Here is a 19,089-nt window from a genome sequence, read left to right on the forward strand (position 1 = left end):
GACACTGACAGCATATAACTACACATTAAAGTTAGTCTTTAAATTCCAAATATGAACTAATATGATACCAGAATAAAAACATCGTCTACAGTGTGAGGTCAATGCTTCTATGTACCAATGTGGTAACCATGAAAAAAACAACAACACGCGATTAAATCATAGGTAATAATACTGAATTATGGGTAACTTAAATCACGTGACATGTGTGGTAGCAATTATTAAACGGTACTTAAACATCGATTTTGACCATGGTTACGAAAAATCTCGCTGGTGTTTATATTACTTTTTCCTTCGCTTTGGCATCGGAAGGTATTTACTATTTTTTTTTCTTTCAATTTTCTGGTCAAAGTTTAAATCAGACTGTAACGCTCACATTATTAGCGACTGTTTATACTTCCTTGGCGATAAATAACATGTTAGCGTACTGTGTTTGAGCACAAGTCACTTCCGGGTTTAAAATTGTATTACTGTTTTCTTCTGAAAAATAAAACTTGCTAAAGAGATAGGAAATCAGTGTACACGTGACCGATCGTTTGGCCATCTGTGTAGCTGAAGTCAGTAAGGACAAATCATCAAGGTATAATGATTACACAATGTGTTGGTCTGTCCATATGACAACTACCATTTACCGTTGGCTGTGTTAGTATAGGACATCGACACGATTTTCTACACAGTTCAGAGGTATATACACACTGCTTACGCCTTACGATTACCGATTCATGCCAAGACAAAAACAATAACATTTAAAGATTCGGCAATCAATTACCAAGAGTGGTATAAACAATAAAATACAAATCATTGCAGTATATCAGTAATAAAACAAACTCAAAATTACAACATGATCTATGGGATATAATACCTGAAAAATACTGGACGTTATTTCGAAAACATCTGCAAAATATAAAATGTGAGTGAAACATACGATGGGGAAGACAGTAATGTGACATTTATCAGTTTCCACTTGCTACGCTCAAAGCAGAATCAGTTGATTCTTTTCAACTTTTTCAGCAGGATTGTGTATCAAATATTTTAACTAGAATTTCATGTTTCACAAGAAAAATATGAAAGGTTTACTACTGTAAATACACACTGTTTTGCTGAATGCTTATATTACTAACAGAGCGAAAAAACACAACCGTTTTGATTGTTTTAGTGTTTTGTCAGGTTTTGATTGGACCAACTGGTATAGAATATGCCAAACCAGGAGAAGATGCAACCTTGGACTGCTACATAGACTGGCAGTCAGTTTCAAAAACTGTACATTGGGTTAAAATTGGTGAGAGCGCTGCACTAGCTGAAATCACAGACCAAGGTTCTACTATTAACGTAGGTGAACCAACCAATTATAGTGTTATATACACAGCGCCATACAGATATGACTTGCTTATATATAACGTGGAATTAGGTGACGATGATGGAGAGTATGACTGTTATTTTAGTTTAGACGGAAATGACGATGAGGAAGTAGGAACACTTACTGTACTCGGTAAGTAATGATAATCAAATTTCAAACGTGAACATTATTGTTGTGCAACACAACAGCAAAATATTCTGGTTGGCATATTGTAAGTGGAATCTCCCACGTTTTTATTACAATTCTTGGGGTGTGCATTCACAAACTATAGTTAATGTACAGAGACAAATAAGCAAATTTTGATTGGGTATAGCAAATGTGCTCTACCTAATCAAAATTACATTTTGTTTATATATTCCAACAGATCAGATAGATTCGATCAGCATAGTTGGGTACAGTGATGATGCAGTTGTAACAGTTGATGAAAATGAAGCAAGGGAGTTTACCTGTGAATCCACTGATGGTAACCCAGCAGCTGAGTTAACATGGACAATAGGTGGTAAAGATATCACAGAATACAGTACATATACAACACAAGTCAGTGATAATAATGACAAACTACATAACAGTATGAGTGTTTTGAATTATACATTCAATGCAGCAGATAATGGAGAGGCTTTGAAATGCCAAGGATTTCAACATGAAGACTTAGCAGTTAGAAATGCCCGTATTTACATGAATGTAAAACGTAAGTATTATCCCCTGATATCCATTATAATCCATTATAAACCTGATACAATATGTCATGAAGGTGATATGCACAATTGCGTGAAAAACATTGGGTATATAGATCTGAATGTTATGCATGTCAGCATGAATGTCAACACATTCATATTTGTAAGTCATATTTTTATGATCCAGCATATAATTAATGTAATTTCGATTAATATGTACTTCTAATAGAGCAAATATGGTATTGATTATGACATGATTTTTTTTCATTTTCAGATATACCAATAATCTCCGGAATTGGAGTTATTTCATGGAGTGATGGTGGCGTGATTAATGTGGAATGTGCAGATACAGCCAATCCAGAGTCAGATCAATATGAATGGGAAGCCGAGGGTGGACAGACTGGCACTACATATGAGAACACATGGGAACTTATAGATACTGGAGATGATGGCAAAGAAGAGATTACATGTACAGCTACAAACACTATGGGATCTAGTACATCATATACCCAAATAGTCTACAAACCATGTAAGTATACAATGTGTTCACATTATAATGACATCAGAGGCAATATGTACAGCTACAAACACTATGGGATCTAGTACATCATATATCAAAATAGTCTACAAACCACGTGAGTATACAATGTGTTCACATTATAGTGACATCAGAGGCAGTATGTACAACTACAAACACTATGGGATCTAGTACATCATATACACAAATAGTCTACAAACCATGCAAGTATACAATGTGTTCACATCATAGTGACATCAGAGGCAATATGTACAGCTACAAACACTATTGGATCTAGTACACCATATACCCAAATAGATTACAAACCATGTAAGTATACAGTGTGTTCACATCACAGTGACATCAGAGGCAATATGTACAGCTACAAACACTATGGGATCTAGTACACCATATACCCAAATAGATTACAAACCATTTGAGTATACAATGTGTTCACATTATAGTGACATCAGAGGCAATATGTACAGCTACAAACACTCTGGGATCTAGTACACCATATACACACATATTCTACAAACCATGTAAGTATACAATGTGTTCACATTATATTGACATCAGAGGCAATATGTACAGCTACAAACACTATGGGATCTAGTACATCATATATCCAAATAGTCTTCAAACCACGTGAGTATACAATGTGTACAGCTACAAACACTATGGGATCTAGTACACCATATACCCAAATAGACTACGAATCATGCAAGTATACAATGTGTGCAAATTATATTAACATCAGAGGCAATATATACAGCTATAAACACTATGGGATCTAGAACAACATATACATAAATAGTCTACAAACTATGTCAGTATACAATGTGGTCACATCATAGTGACATCAGAGGCAACATGTACAGTTATAAACACCATGGGATCTAGTACATCACATATCCAAATAGTCTACAAACCACGTGAGTATACAATGTGTTCACATTATATTGACATCAGAGGCAATATATACAGCTATAAACACTATGGGATCTAGGACAACATATATCCAAATAGTCTACAAACCACGTGAGTATACAATGTGTTCACATTATAGTGACATCAGAGGCAATGTGTACAGCTACAAACACTATGGGATCTAGTACACCATATACCCAAATAGATTACAAACCATGTAAGTATACAGTGTATTCACATCACAGTGACATCAGAAGCAATATGTACAGCTATAAAGACGTTGCGATTTAGTGCACCATATATCCAAATAGTCTACAAACCATGTAAGTATACAATGTGTTCACATTATATTAACATCAGAGGCAATATATACAGCTATAAACACTATGGGATCTATTACACCATATATCCAAATAGTCTACAAACCACGTGAGTATACAATGTGTTCACATAATAGTGACATCAGAGGCAATGTGTACAGCTATAAACACTATGGGATCTAGTACATCATATATCCAAATAGTCTACAAACCACGTGAGTATACAATATGTTCACATTATAGTGACATCAGAGGCAATGTGTACAGCTATAAACACTATGGGATCTAGTACATCATATATCCAAATAGTCTACAAACCACGTGAGTATACAATGTGTTCACATTATATTAACATCAGAGGCAATATATACAGCTATAAACACTATGGGATCTATTACACCATATATCCAAATAGTCTACAAACCACGTGAGTATACAATGTGTTCACATAATAGTGACATCAGAGGCAATGTGTACAGCTATAAACACTATGGGATCTAGTACATCATATATCCAAATAGTCTACAAACCACGTGAGTATACAATATGTTCACATTATAGTGACATCAGAGGCAATGTGTACAGCTACAAACACTATGGGATCTAGTACATCGTATATCCAAATAGTCTACAAACCATGTGAGTATACAATGTGTTCACTTTATAGTGACATCAGAGGCAATATGTACAGCTACAAACACTATGGGATCTAGTACATCATATATCCAATTAGTCTACAAACCACGTGAGTATACAATGAGTTCACATTATAGTGACATCAGAGGCAATATGTACAGCTACAAATACTATGGGATCTAGTACACCATATATCCAAATAGTCTACAAACCATGTAAGTATACAATGTGTTCACATTATATTAACATCAGAGGCAATATATACAGCTATAAACACTATGGGATCTAGAACAACATATACATAAATAGTCTACAAACTATGTCAGTATACAATGTGGTCACATCATAGTGACATCAGAAGCAACATGTACAGTTATAAACACCATGGGATCTAGTACATCACATATCCAAATAGTCTACAAACCACGTGAGTATACAATGTGTTCACATTATATTGACATCAGAGGCAATATATACAGCTATAAACACTATGGGATCTAGGACAACATATACATAAATAGTCTACAAACTATGTCTGTATACACTGTGGTCACATCATAGTGACATCAGAGGAAATATGTACAGCTACAAACACTATGGGATCTAGTACATCATATATCCAAATAGTCTACAAACCACGTGAGTATACAATGAGTTCACATTATAGTGACATCAGAGGCAATATGTACAGCTACAAACACTATGGGATCTAGTACACCATATACCCAAATAGATTACAAACCATGTAAGTATACAGTGTGTTCACATCACAGTGACATCAGAAGCAATATGTACAGCTATAAAGACGTTGCGATTTAGTACACCATATATCCAAATAGTCTACAAACCATGTAAGTATACAATGTGTTCACATTATATTGACATCAGAGGCAATATATACAGCTATAAACACTATGGGATCTAGGACAACATATACATAAATAGTCTACAAACTATGTCAGTATACAATGTGGTCACATCATAGTGACATCAGAGGCAATATGTACAGCTATAAACACTATGGGATCTAGTACATCATATATCCAAATAGTCTACAAACCACGTGAGTATACAATGTGTTCACATTATAGTGACATCAGAGGCAATGTGTACAGCTATAAACACTATGGGATCTAGTACATCATATATCCAAATAGTCTACAAACCACGTGAGTATACAATGTGTTCACATTATAGTGACATCAGAGGCAATGTGTACAGCTACAAACACTATGGGATCTAGTACATCGTATATCCAAATAGTCTACAAACCATGTGAGTATACAATGTGTTCACTTTATAGTGACATCAGAGGCAATATGTACAGCTACAAACACTATGGGATCTAGTACATCATATATCCAAATAGTCTACAAACCACGTGAGTATACAATTAGTTCACATTATAGTGACATCAGAGGCAATATGTACAGCTACAAATACTATGGGATCTAGTACACCATATATCCAAATAGTCTACAAACCATGTAAGTATACAATGTGTTCACATTATATTAACATCAGAGGCAATATATACAGCTATAAACACTATGGGATCTAGAACAACATATACATAAATAGTCTACAAACTATGTCAGTATACAATGTGGTCACATCATAGTGACATCAGAGGCAACATGTACAGTTATAAACACCATGGGATCTAGTACATCACATATCCAAATAGTCTACCAACCACGTGAGTATACAATGTGTTCACATTATATTGACATCAGAGGCAATATATACAGCTATAAACACTATGGGATCTAGGACAACATATACATAAATAGTCTACAAACTATGTCAGTATACACTGTGGTCACATCATAGTGACATCAGAGGCAATATGTACAGCTATAAACACTATGGGATCTAGTACACCATATATCCAAATAGTCTACAAACCACGTGAGTATACAATGTGTTCACATTATATTGACATCAGAGGCAATATATACAGCTATAAACACTATGGGATCTAGGACAACATATATCCAAATAGTCTACAAACCACGTGAGTATACAATGTGTTCACATTATAGTGACATCAGAGGCAATGTGTACAGCTACAAACACTATGGGATCTAGTACACCATATACCCAAATAGATTACAAACCATGTAAGTATACAGTGTATTCACATCACAGTGACATCAGAAGCAATATGTACAGCTATAAAGACGTTGCGATTTAGTGCACCATATATCCAAATAGTCTACAAACCATGTAAGTATACAATGTGTTCACATTATATTAACATCAGAGGCAATATATACAGCTATAAACACTATGGGATCTATTACACCATATATCCAAATAGTCTACAAACCACGTGAGTATACAATGTGTTCACATAATAGTGACATCAGAGGCAATGTGTACAGCTATAAACACTATGGGATCTAGTACATCATATATCCAAATAGTCTACAAACCACGTGAGTATACAATATGTTCACATTATAGTGACATCAGAGGCAATGTGTACAGCTATAAACACTATGGGATCTAGTACATCATATATCCAAATAGTCTACAAACCACGTGAGTATACAATGTGTTCACATTATATTAACATCAGAGGCAATATATACAGCTATAAACACTATGGGATCTATTACACCATATATCCAAATAGTCTACAAACCACGTGAGTATACAATGTGTTCACATAATAGTGACATCAGAGGCAATGTGTACAGCTATAAACACTATGGGATCTAGTACATCATATATCCAAATAGTCTACAAACCACGTGAGTATACAATATGTTCACATTATAGTGACATCAGAGGCAATGTGTACAGCTACAAACACTATGGGATCTAGTACATCGTATATCCAAATAGTCTACAAACCATGTGAGTATACAATGTGTTCACTTTATAGTGACATCAGAGGCAATATGTACAGCTACAAACACTATGGGATCTAGTACATCATATATCCAATTAGTCTACAAACCACGTGAGTATACAATGAGTTCACATTATAGTGACATCAGAGGCAATATGTACAGCTACAAATACTATGGGATCTAGTACACCATATATCCAAATAGTCTACAAACCATGTAAGTATACAATGTGTTCACATTATATTAACATCAGAGGCAATATATACAGCTATAAACACTATGGGATCTAGAACAACATATACATAAATAGTCTACAAACTATGTCAGTATACAATGTGGTCACATCATAGTGACATCAGAAGCAACATGTACAGTTATAAACACCATGGGATCTAGTACATCACATATCCAAATAGTCTACAAACCACGTGAGTATACAATGTGTTCACATTATATTGACATCAGAGGCAATATATACAGCTATAAACACTATGGGATCTAGGACAACATATACATAAATAGTCTACAAACTATGTCTGTATACACTGTGGTCACATCATAGTGACATCAGAGGAAATATGTACAGCTACAAACACTATGGGATCTAGTACATCATATATCCAAATAGTCTACAAACCACGTGAGTATACAATGAGTTCACATTATAGTGACATCAGAGGCAATATGTACAGCTACAAACACTATGGGATCTAGTACACCATATACCCAAATAGATTACAAACCATGTAAGTATACAGTGTGTTCACATCACAGTGACATCAGAAGCAATATGTACAGCTATAAAGACGTTGCGATTTAGTACACCATATATCCAAATAGTCTACAAACCATGTAAGTATACAATGTGTTCACATTATATTGACATCAGAGGCAATATATACAGCTATAAACACTATGGGATCTAGGACAACATATACATAAATAGTCTACAAACTATGTCAGTATACAATGTGGTCACATCATAGTGACATCAGAGGCAATATGTACAGCTATAAACACTATGGGATCTAGTACATCATATATCCAAATAGTCTACAAACCACGTGAGTATACAATGTGTTCACATTATAGTGACATCAGAGGCAATGTGTACAGCTATAAACACTATGGGATCTAGTACATCATATATCCAAATAGTCTACAAACCACGTGAGTATACAATGTGTTCACATTATAGTGACATCAGAGGCAATGTGTACAGCTACAAACACTATGGGATCTAGTACATCGTATATCCAAATAGTCTACAAACCATGTGAGTATACAATGTGTTCACTTTATAGTGACATCAGAGGCAATATGTACAGCTACAAACACTATGGGATCTAGTACATCATATATCCAAATAGTCTACAAACCACGTGAGTATACAATTAGTTCACATTATAGTGACATCAGAGGCAATATGTACAGCTACAAATACTATGGGATCTAGTACACCATATATCCAAATAGTCTACAAACCATGTAAGTATACAATGTGTTCACATTATATTAACATCAGAGGCAATATATACAGCTATAAACACTATGGGATCTAGAACAACATATACATAAATAGTCTACAAACTATGTCAGTATACAATGTGGTCACATCATAGTGACATCAGAGGCAACATGTACAGTTATAAACACCATGGGATCTAGTACATCACATATCCAAATAGTCTACCAACCACGTGAGTATACAATGTGTTCACATTATATTGACATCAGAGGCAATATATACAGCTATAAACACTATGGGATCTAGGACAACATATACATAAATAGTCTACAAACTATGTCAGTATACACTGTGGTCACATCATAGTGACATCAGAGGCAATATGTACAGCTATAAACACTATGGGATCTAGTACACCATATATCCAAATAGTCTACAAACCACGTGAGTATACAATGTGTTCACATTATATTGACATCAGAGGCAATATATACAGCTATAAACACTATGGGATCTAGGACAACATATATCCAAATAGTCTACAAACCACGTGAGTATACAATGTGTTCACATTATAGTGACATCAGAGGCAATGTGTACAGCTACAAACACTATGGGATCTAGTACACCATATACCCAAATAGATTACAAACCATGTAAGTATACAGTGTGTTCACATCACAGTGACATCAGAAGCAATATGTACAGCTATAAAGACGTTGCGATTTAGTGCACCATATATCCAAATAGTCTACAAACCATGTAAGTATACAATGTGTTCACATTATATTAACATCAGAGGCAATATATACAGCTATAAACACTATGGGATCTATTACACCATATATCCAAATAGTCTACAAACCACGTGAGTATACAATGTGTTCACATAATAGTGACATCAGAGGCAATGTGTACAGCTATAAACACTATGGGATCTAGTACATCATATATCCAAATAGTCTACAAACCACGTGAGTATACAATGTGTTCACATTATAGTGACATCAGAGGCAATGTGTACAGCTACAAACACTATGGGATCTAGTACATCGTATATCCAAATAGTCTACAAACCATGTGAGTATACAATGTGTTCACATTATAGTGACATCAGAGGCAATATGTACAGCTACAAACACTATGGGATCTAGTACATCATATATCCAATTAGTCTACAAACCACGTGAGTATACAATGAGTTCACATTATAGTGACATCAGAGGCAATATGTACAGCTACAGATACTATGGGATCTAGTACACCATATATCCAAATAGTCTACAAACCATGTAAGTATACAATGTGTTCACATTATATTAACATCAGAGGCAATATATACAGCTATAAACGCTATGGGATCTAGAACAACATATACATAAATAGTCTACAAACTATGTCAGTATACAATGTGGTCACATCATAGTGACATCAGAAGCAACATGTACAGTTATAAACACCATGGGATCTAGTACATCACATATCCAAATAGTCTACAAACCACGTGAGTATACAATGTGTTCACATTATATTGACATCAGAGGCAATATATACAGCTATAAACACTATGGGATCTAGGACAACATATACATAAATAGTCTACAAACTATGTCTGTATACACTGTGGTCACATCATAGTGACATCAGAGGAAATATGTACAGCTACAAACACTATGGGATCTAGTACATCATATATCCAAATAGTCTACAAACCACGTGAGTATACAATGAGTTCACATTATAGTGACATCAGAGGCAATATGTACAGCTACAAACACTATGGGATCTAGTACACCATATACCCAAATAGATTACAAACCATGTAAGTATACAGTGTGTTCACATCACAGTGACATCAGAAGCAATATGTACAGCTATAAAGACGTTGCGATTTAGTACACCATATATCCAAATAGTCTACAAACCATGTAAGTATACAATGTGTTCACATTATATTGACATCAGAGGCAATATATACAGCTATAAACACTATGGGATCTAGGACAACATATACATAAATAGTCTACAAACTATGTGAGTATACAATGTGGTCACATTATAGTGACATCAGAGGCAATATGTACAGCTATAAACACTATGGGATCTAGTACATCATATATCCAAATAGTCTACAAACCACGTGAGTATACAATGTGTTCACATTATAGTGACATCAGAGGCAATGTGTACAGCTATAAACACTATGGGATCTAGTACATCATATATCCAAATAGTCTACAAACCACGTGAGTATACAATGTGTTCACATTATAGTGACATCAGAGGCAATGTGTACAGCTACACACACTATGGGATCTAGTACATCGTATATCCAAATAGTCTACAAACCACGTGAGTATACAATGAGTTCACATTATAGTGACATCAGAGGCAATATGTACAGCTACAAATACTATGGGATCTAGTACACCATATATCCAAATAGTCTACAAACCATGTAAGTATACAATGTGTTCACTTTATAGTGACATCAGAGGCAATATGTACAGCTACAAACACTATGGGATCTAGTACATCATATATCCAAATAGTCTACAAACCACGTGAGTATACAATGTGTTCACATTATAGTGACATCAGAGGCAATGTGTACAGCTACAAACACTATGGGATCTAGTACATCGTATATCCAAATAGTCTACAAACCACGTGAGTATACAATGAGTTCACATTATAGTGACATCAGAGGCAATATGTACAGCTACAAATACTATGGGATCTAGTACACCATATATCCAAATAGTCTACAAACCATGTAAGTATACAATGTGTTCACTTTATAGTGACATCAGAGGCAATATGTACAGCTACAAACACTATGGGATCTAGTACATCATATATCCAAATAGTCTACAAACCACGTGAGTATACAATGTGTTCACATTATAGTGACATCAGAGGCAATGTGTACAGCTACAAACACTATGGGATCTAGTACATCGTATATCCAAATAGTCTACAAACCATGTGAGTATACAATGTGTTCACTTTATAGTGACATCAGAGGCAATATGTACAGCTACAAACACTATGGGATCTAGTACATCATATATCCAAATAGTCTACAAACCACGTGAGTATACAATGAGTTCACATTATAGTGACATCAGAGGCAATATGTACAGCTACAAATACTATGGGATCTAGTACACCATATACCCAAATAGTCTACAAACCATGTAAGTATACAATGTGTTCACTTTATAGTGACATCAGAGGCAATATGTACAGCTACAAACACTATGGGATCTAGTACATCATATATCCAAATAGTCTACAAACCACGTGAGTATACAATGAGTTCACATTATAGTGACATCAGAGGCAATATGTACAGCTACAAATACTATGGGATCTAGTACACCATATATCCAAATAGTCTACAAACCATGTAAGTATACAATGTGTTCACATTATATTAACATCAGAGGCAATATATACAGCTATAAACACTATGGGATCTAGAACAACATATACATAAATAGTCTACAAACTATGTCAGTATACAATGTGGTCACATCATAGTGACATCAGAGGCAACATGTACAGTTATAAACACCATGGGATCTAGTACATCACATATCCAAATAGTCTTCCAACCACGTGAGTATACAATGTGTTCACATTATATTGACATCAGAGGCAATATATACAGCTATAAACACTATGGGATCTAGGACAACATATACACAAATAGTCTACAAACTATGTCAGTATACACTGTGGTCACATCATAGTGACATCAGAGGCAATATGTACAGCTATAAACACTATGGGATCTAGTACACCATATATCCAAATAGTCTACAAACCACGTGAGTATACAATGTGTTCACATTATAGTGACATCAGAGGCAATGTGTACAGCTATAAACACTATGGGATCTAGTACATCATATATCCAAATAGTCTACAAACCACGTGAGTATACAATGTACATGTGTTCACATTATAGTGACATCAGAGGCAATGTGTACAGCTACAAACACTATGGGATCTAGTACACCATATATCCAAATAGCTAGTCTACAAACCACGTGAGTAAACAATGTATTCACATTATAGTGACATCAGAGGCAATATGTACAGCTACAAACACTATGGGATCTAGTACACCATATACCCAAATAGATTACAAACTTTGTCAGTATACAATGTGTTCATATCATAGTGATATCAGAGGTAATATGTACAGCTACAAACACTATGGGATCTAGTACACCATATGCACAAATAGTCTACATACCATGTGAGTATACAATGTGTTCACATTATAGTGACATCAGAGGCAATATGTACGGCTAAAAACACTGGGATCTAGTACACCATATACACAAATAGTCTACAAACCATGTGAGTATACAATATGTTCACATCATAGTGACATCAGAGGCAATATGTACAGCTACAAACACTATGGGATCTAGTACATCGTATATCCAAATAGTCTACAAACCATGTGAGTATACAATGTGTTCACTTTATAGTGACATCAGAGGCAATGTGTACAGCTATAAACACTATGGGATCTAGTACACTATATACACAAATAGTCTACAAACCATGTGAGTATACAATGTGTTCACTTTATAGTGACATCAGAGGCAATGTGTACAGCTATAAACACTATGGGATCTAGTACACCATATGCACAAATAGTCTACATACCATGTGAGTATACAATGTGTTCACATTATAGTGACATCAGAGGCAATATGTACGGCTAAAAACACTGGGATCTAGTACACCATATACACAAATAGTCTACAAACCATGTGAGTATACAATATGTTCACATCATAGTGACATCAGAGGCAATATGTACAGCTACAAACACTATGGGATCTAGTACATCGTATATCCAAATAGTCTACAAACCACGTGAGTATACAATGTGTTCACATTATAGTGACATCAGAGGCAATATGTACAGCTACAAACACTATGCGATCTTGTACACCATGTATCCAAATAGCCTACAAACTATGTAAGTAAAAGGGGGGGCAAGGGTTATTTTCGTTCAACGTAATTGCAATATTTTTTTGTTCGTACAACGTAAATAGAAAAAATAAATTCCGTAATTCTGTAATCACCGGCTAGACGTACAACGTAATCAATCAAATATTTTGTTCGTACACTGTAAAAATGTGCCATTTTTCTCGTTACGTACAAGAATTTACATCCAAATAAAAAAATCGTAAAAAAAATCCAGGGAAATTACATTTCAGAAACTGTAAAACGATTAGATGACACAATTCACTACAAAATTGACTGTCCTAGACGTAAAAGGCCCTCTAACCGAATGAAGAGCATTACGAGGGTAATATGCGCATGCGTCTCTACACACGGCACAGTAATGGCGGAGCATTTGAGTCGGAGAGCTTTTTGGACCATTCAATGTTCCATTTTTTAACATTGTAAACTGTAAAAACGTCTTTTTTTTCCTTGTAAATTGTAAAAAGCCCTTTTTATTTCCCGTAAAACCGTACCAGCTACCCCCTTGCCTCCCCTCAGTAAACAGTGTGTTCACATCACAGTGACATCAGAGGCAATATGTACATCTACAAACACTATGGGATCTAGTACACCATATACCCAAATAGTCTACAAACCATGTAAGTATACAATGTGTTCACATTATAGTGACATCAGAGGCAATGTGTACATCTACAAACACTATGGGATCTAGTACACCATATACACAAATAGTCTACAAACCATGTGAGTATACAATGTGTTCACTTTATAGTGACATCAGAGGCAATATGTACAGCTACAAACACTATGGGATCTAGTACATCATATATCCAAATAGTCTACACACCATGTAAGTGTACAACGTGTCCATAACATAGTGACATCACATGGAATATGATATGTACAGCCACAAACATTGTTACCAATACAACACCCTCGATTGGTGAATATTTCTTTGCTTGTGTTTTATTCTCCCTTGGCATCAAAAGTCGATCATTTTGACATTTATTAATAATGATTTGGAGATAATTTGTGTACTGTGGTAATATCTAAATTTGTAAACGAATCATCTTTGTTTTTATAGCATTCCGACAAAATGCAGAAATTGACATTGACCCCAGAGGTGGTCTTCAACTCTTGTTCGACAACTCAGTGCAGGAATACAAAATGATATTGTTGCAACACAATTCTAACTTGGAAAATCAATTCCAGGAAAATAAGGAGAGGAGAATGCGTATTGAATGGCAATCTTCGTCGTGCCACGCATGTGCAAGTTTGTTGTTGAGAAACAACAATTTATCCTAACCCTGTGCGCTCTCATAGTGACAATCATGAATATGAGTTTTAATAGGTGATTTTCCGAACAATTGCGAGATCTCGCGAGATGCATGAAAGACGCGCGTCGAACGTCTGCTGCAAAAATCGAACGATTTGATTTTGAACTAGAATTTCTTTATTTCGCAGCTTACATTGACCGGCCGATCTTCGACAGAGGAATATTGCTTCCGAATACCCTCACTTAATCGAAATTGCCTATCATCAAATGTGGACAGCACATTATTAAGCATGGAAATGTCCCCGAAATACTTTCGCGTTTGTCGAATCCCACGCGATGTTTGACGCGACTATGACGCTATGACCTTTGTTTGTCCTGTTTTTACGTTCGATTTCACGCATAACGCGTGATTCTCGCAGTGTACGGAAAATGGTCTATTAATTGTGATGTGTACTAGGAATTACCTAAATAAATCTTGATTGCGTCTCTTTATACGCATTCGTCTGTGCAATAATCGAAGTCTATATTTTTGCAAATACTTCGCGCATACATGGCATGAAGACTTCAGCTGAAAGTAATCCAGTTTGTTCAATATAGTTCAAAGTCCTTTGTGGTTGTTACTGTGGTTTGTACTATTGACGAAAAACAGTGCGGTAATGTAGTATTCATAATAATCTATCTACTAGTTACGTACTGTTCAGACTCACTGCTTCGCGTCAATATTAATCCCATACGATTTGTTATTTAAATTTACAGATGAGCCCACAGTAGTTGCTATTACTGATAGTCCTCTAAAAATCGAAGCAGGGTCTGACGCCGTGTTAGAGTGCGGCACAGATGCCGTACCTCCATTTCCCGATAACGAGAGTTGGGAATGGTATCTACAGGATGGGTCAAATTACAAACAAATAGAACCTTCTGATGAAGACTATGATATTGATCCAGTGGAAGGTGATGAACAGAAAACAACGTTAACTGTATTTGATGCACAAGGTGTTCAAACTTATCGCTGTCAACTTGGAGAATCATACGCGGATATTGAAGCCAATGGGTCAGGTCAGCTTAGAGCTTAGAGCATTACTTCATTCATCTTGCATGACTGTTTTTTATATTAATTGGTGATTATATAGTGTAAGCTTGTGTTTCGAATAGCATCTGAATTGAATTTCAACGTTAAATAGGTGTTGACCTCACTCATCCATGAACCATCCCATAGACTCACTTTTTGAGTCACACCCTTCTACCATTACCAGTACTCACTTACTATTACTACATAATATTCTATTATAGCTCACCGTCATGTGCCCAGTACTATTGCTATTTTATTCGGTCTACTGGCGTATATTGGTTCTATGCTGGTAGTGTGACAACCAGTGCGCTGGACGTGTAAGTCAAATTTCTAGATCATTACTACGACCTATATACAAAGTAGAAAAAAGTTAAATAAGCTTATTGAATAAACACTATTTATCAAATCGTTTTAATAATACCAAGTAGTCGTAGCTGACAGTGCTTAAGGTCATCGTGCATGTGTGTATTTAAAAACGCACGCGTTGCGTACAATAACAGAAGTTTAATAACTGTTTATATTTCTGTACAATGTATTACAAATCTCGGGATTCTGATTGGTGGATTAAGACATGGTATACAATTAGTTAACATTCTCCAAATATGGCAACAACTGTTTTTTACATTATTTTTGAGAGATTCTTGGTAATTAAATTATTTTTGATGTTTCATTTCTATCAATATCAATAACAATACATCCTGCAACCATAAATATATTGATGGTATATTCCTCAACCTGCTTATGTAATGAAATATGATATTAAAGGTAGAAGCTTAAGTATAAATGAAAATACTCAAAATAAATTCATTTTGCAATACATTTCTTTCAATTTAAAAAAAGTTTGGATCACCAGCTTAATTTTTGAATAAATGATGGTTGTATTTTAGTGCATAGTTAGACTGAAAAAATGGTATATTGTGAATTATGAAGTACATTTTATTGTCCTGGATTATATTAAAAATCAAAGTTTTAAATGTTTGCAATTTGTCTTTAACATTATTTGTTTATGAAATTGCTCTATAATATCGTTTTTTGACAATTTTCTCAAAAAATGTCACTATACCACACAAAAGAATGTTGTATCATGACGCCAATTTCTCAATGAACAAAGCCATGCAATTTATGACCAACTTTCTCAAAAAATATGACTAGGCTTCTACCTTAATAGGGTCCTTGATGTGTTCTATCAACCATTTTTTTATTGTTCTTACAGATATGTGAGTTTGAAGAATTGATTATAACGAGGAGCGGCAATAATAAAATAATGCTGTTGTTTTTTTTAAAAAGAGGACTAAAAATTATGACAAACTGTATACACAATATAACTAGTTTAATGTCTAACTTGTTAATTATGGATTGTGAACTAGCAAAAAAATAATCTTTGTCTGCTTGTTTGTACTTTAATGCTTCAAATCTAGAGGTGATTGATGACATAGATCTTTATCCCATCGACTGTGCTGTGAATCAAATGCTGGACTATGCAGCTGCCATTACAATCCATCGTCTCCAATACGAATGTTAATATTATCAGTATTAATAAGCAGAAAAAAAGCAATTCTTGCTGAAAATATTGTGTGAAACAGTTGTTATTTTCTGATAAAGCTGAAATGCTATAATACTTTTATTTTTGAATTCAAGAAACGTTGTCAAGATATTTGTATTCACGAATTCAGAAGCGTCTTAATCTTTATCCCAAACAAGATAGAATACGGTCGTAATTTGTACTTGTCAATTATAGAATGTTTAAAAGTGAGTAGATTTAGATTATTCACACACTTACAGCAGATACTAAGATGCATAATAATAGTGTGAAGAGAATTTGTACTTTCTGTAGTACCAAAAGAAATGAAAATTAATTTCTCTTCTGCATTATAAATGGCTTATTTAAATGAACTCGAAAAAATAACTGTCAACATTTTACTATACCATACATAGTTTTAAGAAATTGTCAGCTGTGATGGAATCTCCTAGTAGACTAGTTGTTGAAAACCTTGCGTAAATATGTACTTATAATTAGTTTTCACTCGATGCTGTGAAGACCTGACCAATTTCATATTTATACTCGCGTCTTTCACATTATATATTCACATTTTATGTAAATATTTAGGCCGATAGCCTATTGTTTGTAAACAAAAAATATATTTGAATCAAATGTTCTTCTAACAAAATATTCATCTCGACCAATGGATGACATCATGTTTATATTTGGACTGTGTCTAACTCTATAATCAGGCCTGATAAACACGCATAATTATATCACATTAAAGATATATTGTATATACCGGTATATATACTGCTCATATACTTGCTTATATGTTTCCGGCCCAGAAATAACTATATTATCGGACATCTCACATTCAACTATAACTATCAAATCTCAAGGAATTATTTGTGGGTATATCCACGAAAAATGGATTATGTAAACAATGCAAAATTGAAATTAAAAATATATTAATAACTTAAACATTTGTTTATATATTGAGAGATTGATTTGTTGAGTTCACATTAAAATCAGTGTTGATGCTTCCCAAAATGTTGTTTTTCTGTTGGTTGGCTTGTTGGGCGTTGGCTTTGTTGCAAGGGTTACCCCCGCTTCACCCCTGTGCTGAATGTTGACCCTATCCATCAAGTAGCATAACTTTATTTATAATGGTTTGCTTGCAATAACATATTAATCAGGTCACATGATCAACATAGCATGTTCAAAAATTATATTATTTTTTGTCACCTGCGCCGTCACCTGCGCATGCGTCAGACTGCCATAGCGTGTCACTGTTTACATACAAGCGTCTACCCATGAGTCTTTGCGTTTTTAGCGTGTGTTGTTATCGTCGCTTGGGACTCAATTCCCGCGCGTGCGCAGGTGACGACCCTCCCACTTTAACTAAATTCGGTGCAGTTTTCGAGTTCTCAGTTCCATCTTCACGTCCTGACGAACACTTGAAGATTTTGCTATTTTTCACAGAAAACTCAAGTTAAATCTCCA

The 19,089-nt window shown here is 34.9% G+C and overlaps 1 protein-coding gene across 1 annotated transcript; it reads left to right on the forward strand.

Moving 5' to 3' along the window:
* The first annotated feature begins 197 nt into the window (after positions 1-197).
* On the forward strand, positions 198-18,567 carry LOC102808274 (cell adhesion molecule 3-like). The gene is made up of 7 exons (XM_085499670.1): positions 198-309; positions 1,154-1,486; positions 1,719-2,042; positions 2,303-2,557; positions 15,791-16,090; positions 16,325-16,420; positions 17,317-18,567. Exons 1-6 carry the CDS (start codon positions 249-251, stop codon positions 16,399-16,401), a joined length of 1,350 nt encoding a protein of 449 aa, XP_085355796.1. The 5' UTR covers positions 198-248; the 3' UTR covers positions 16,402-16,420; positions 17,317-18,567.
* Positions 18,568-19,089: the final 522 nt, after the last annotated feature.

The sequence above is a fragment of the Saccoglossus kowalevskii genome, chromosome 5, assembly GCF_978046115.1.
Source record: "Saccoglossus kowalevskii chromosome 5, keSacKowa6.1, whole genome shotgun sequence".
Lineage (NCBI taxonomy): Eukaryota > Metazoa > Hemichordata > Enteropneusta > Harrimaniidae > Saccoglossus > Saccoglossus kowalevskii.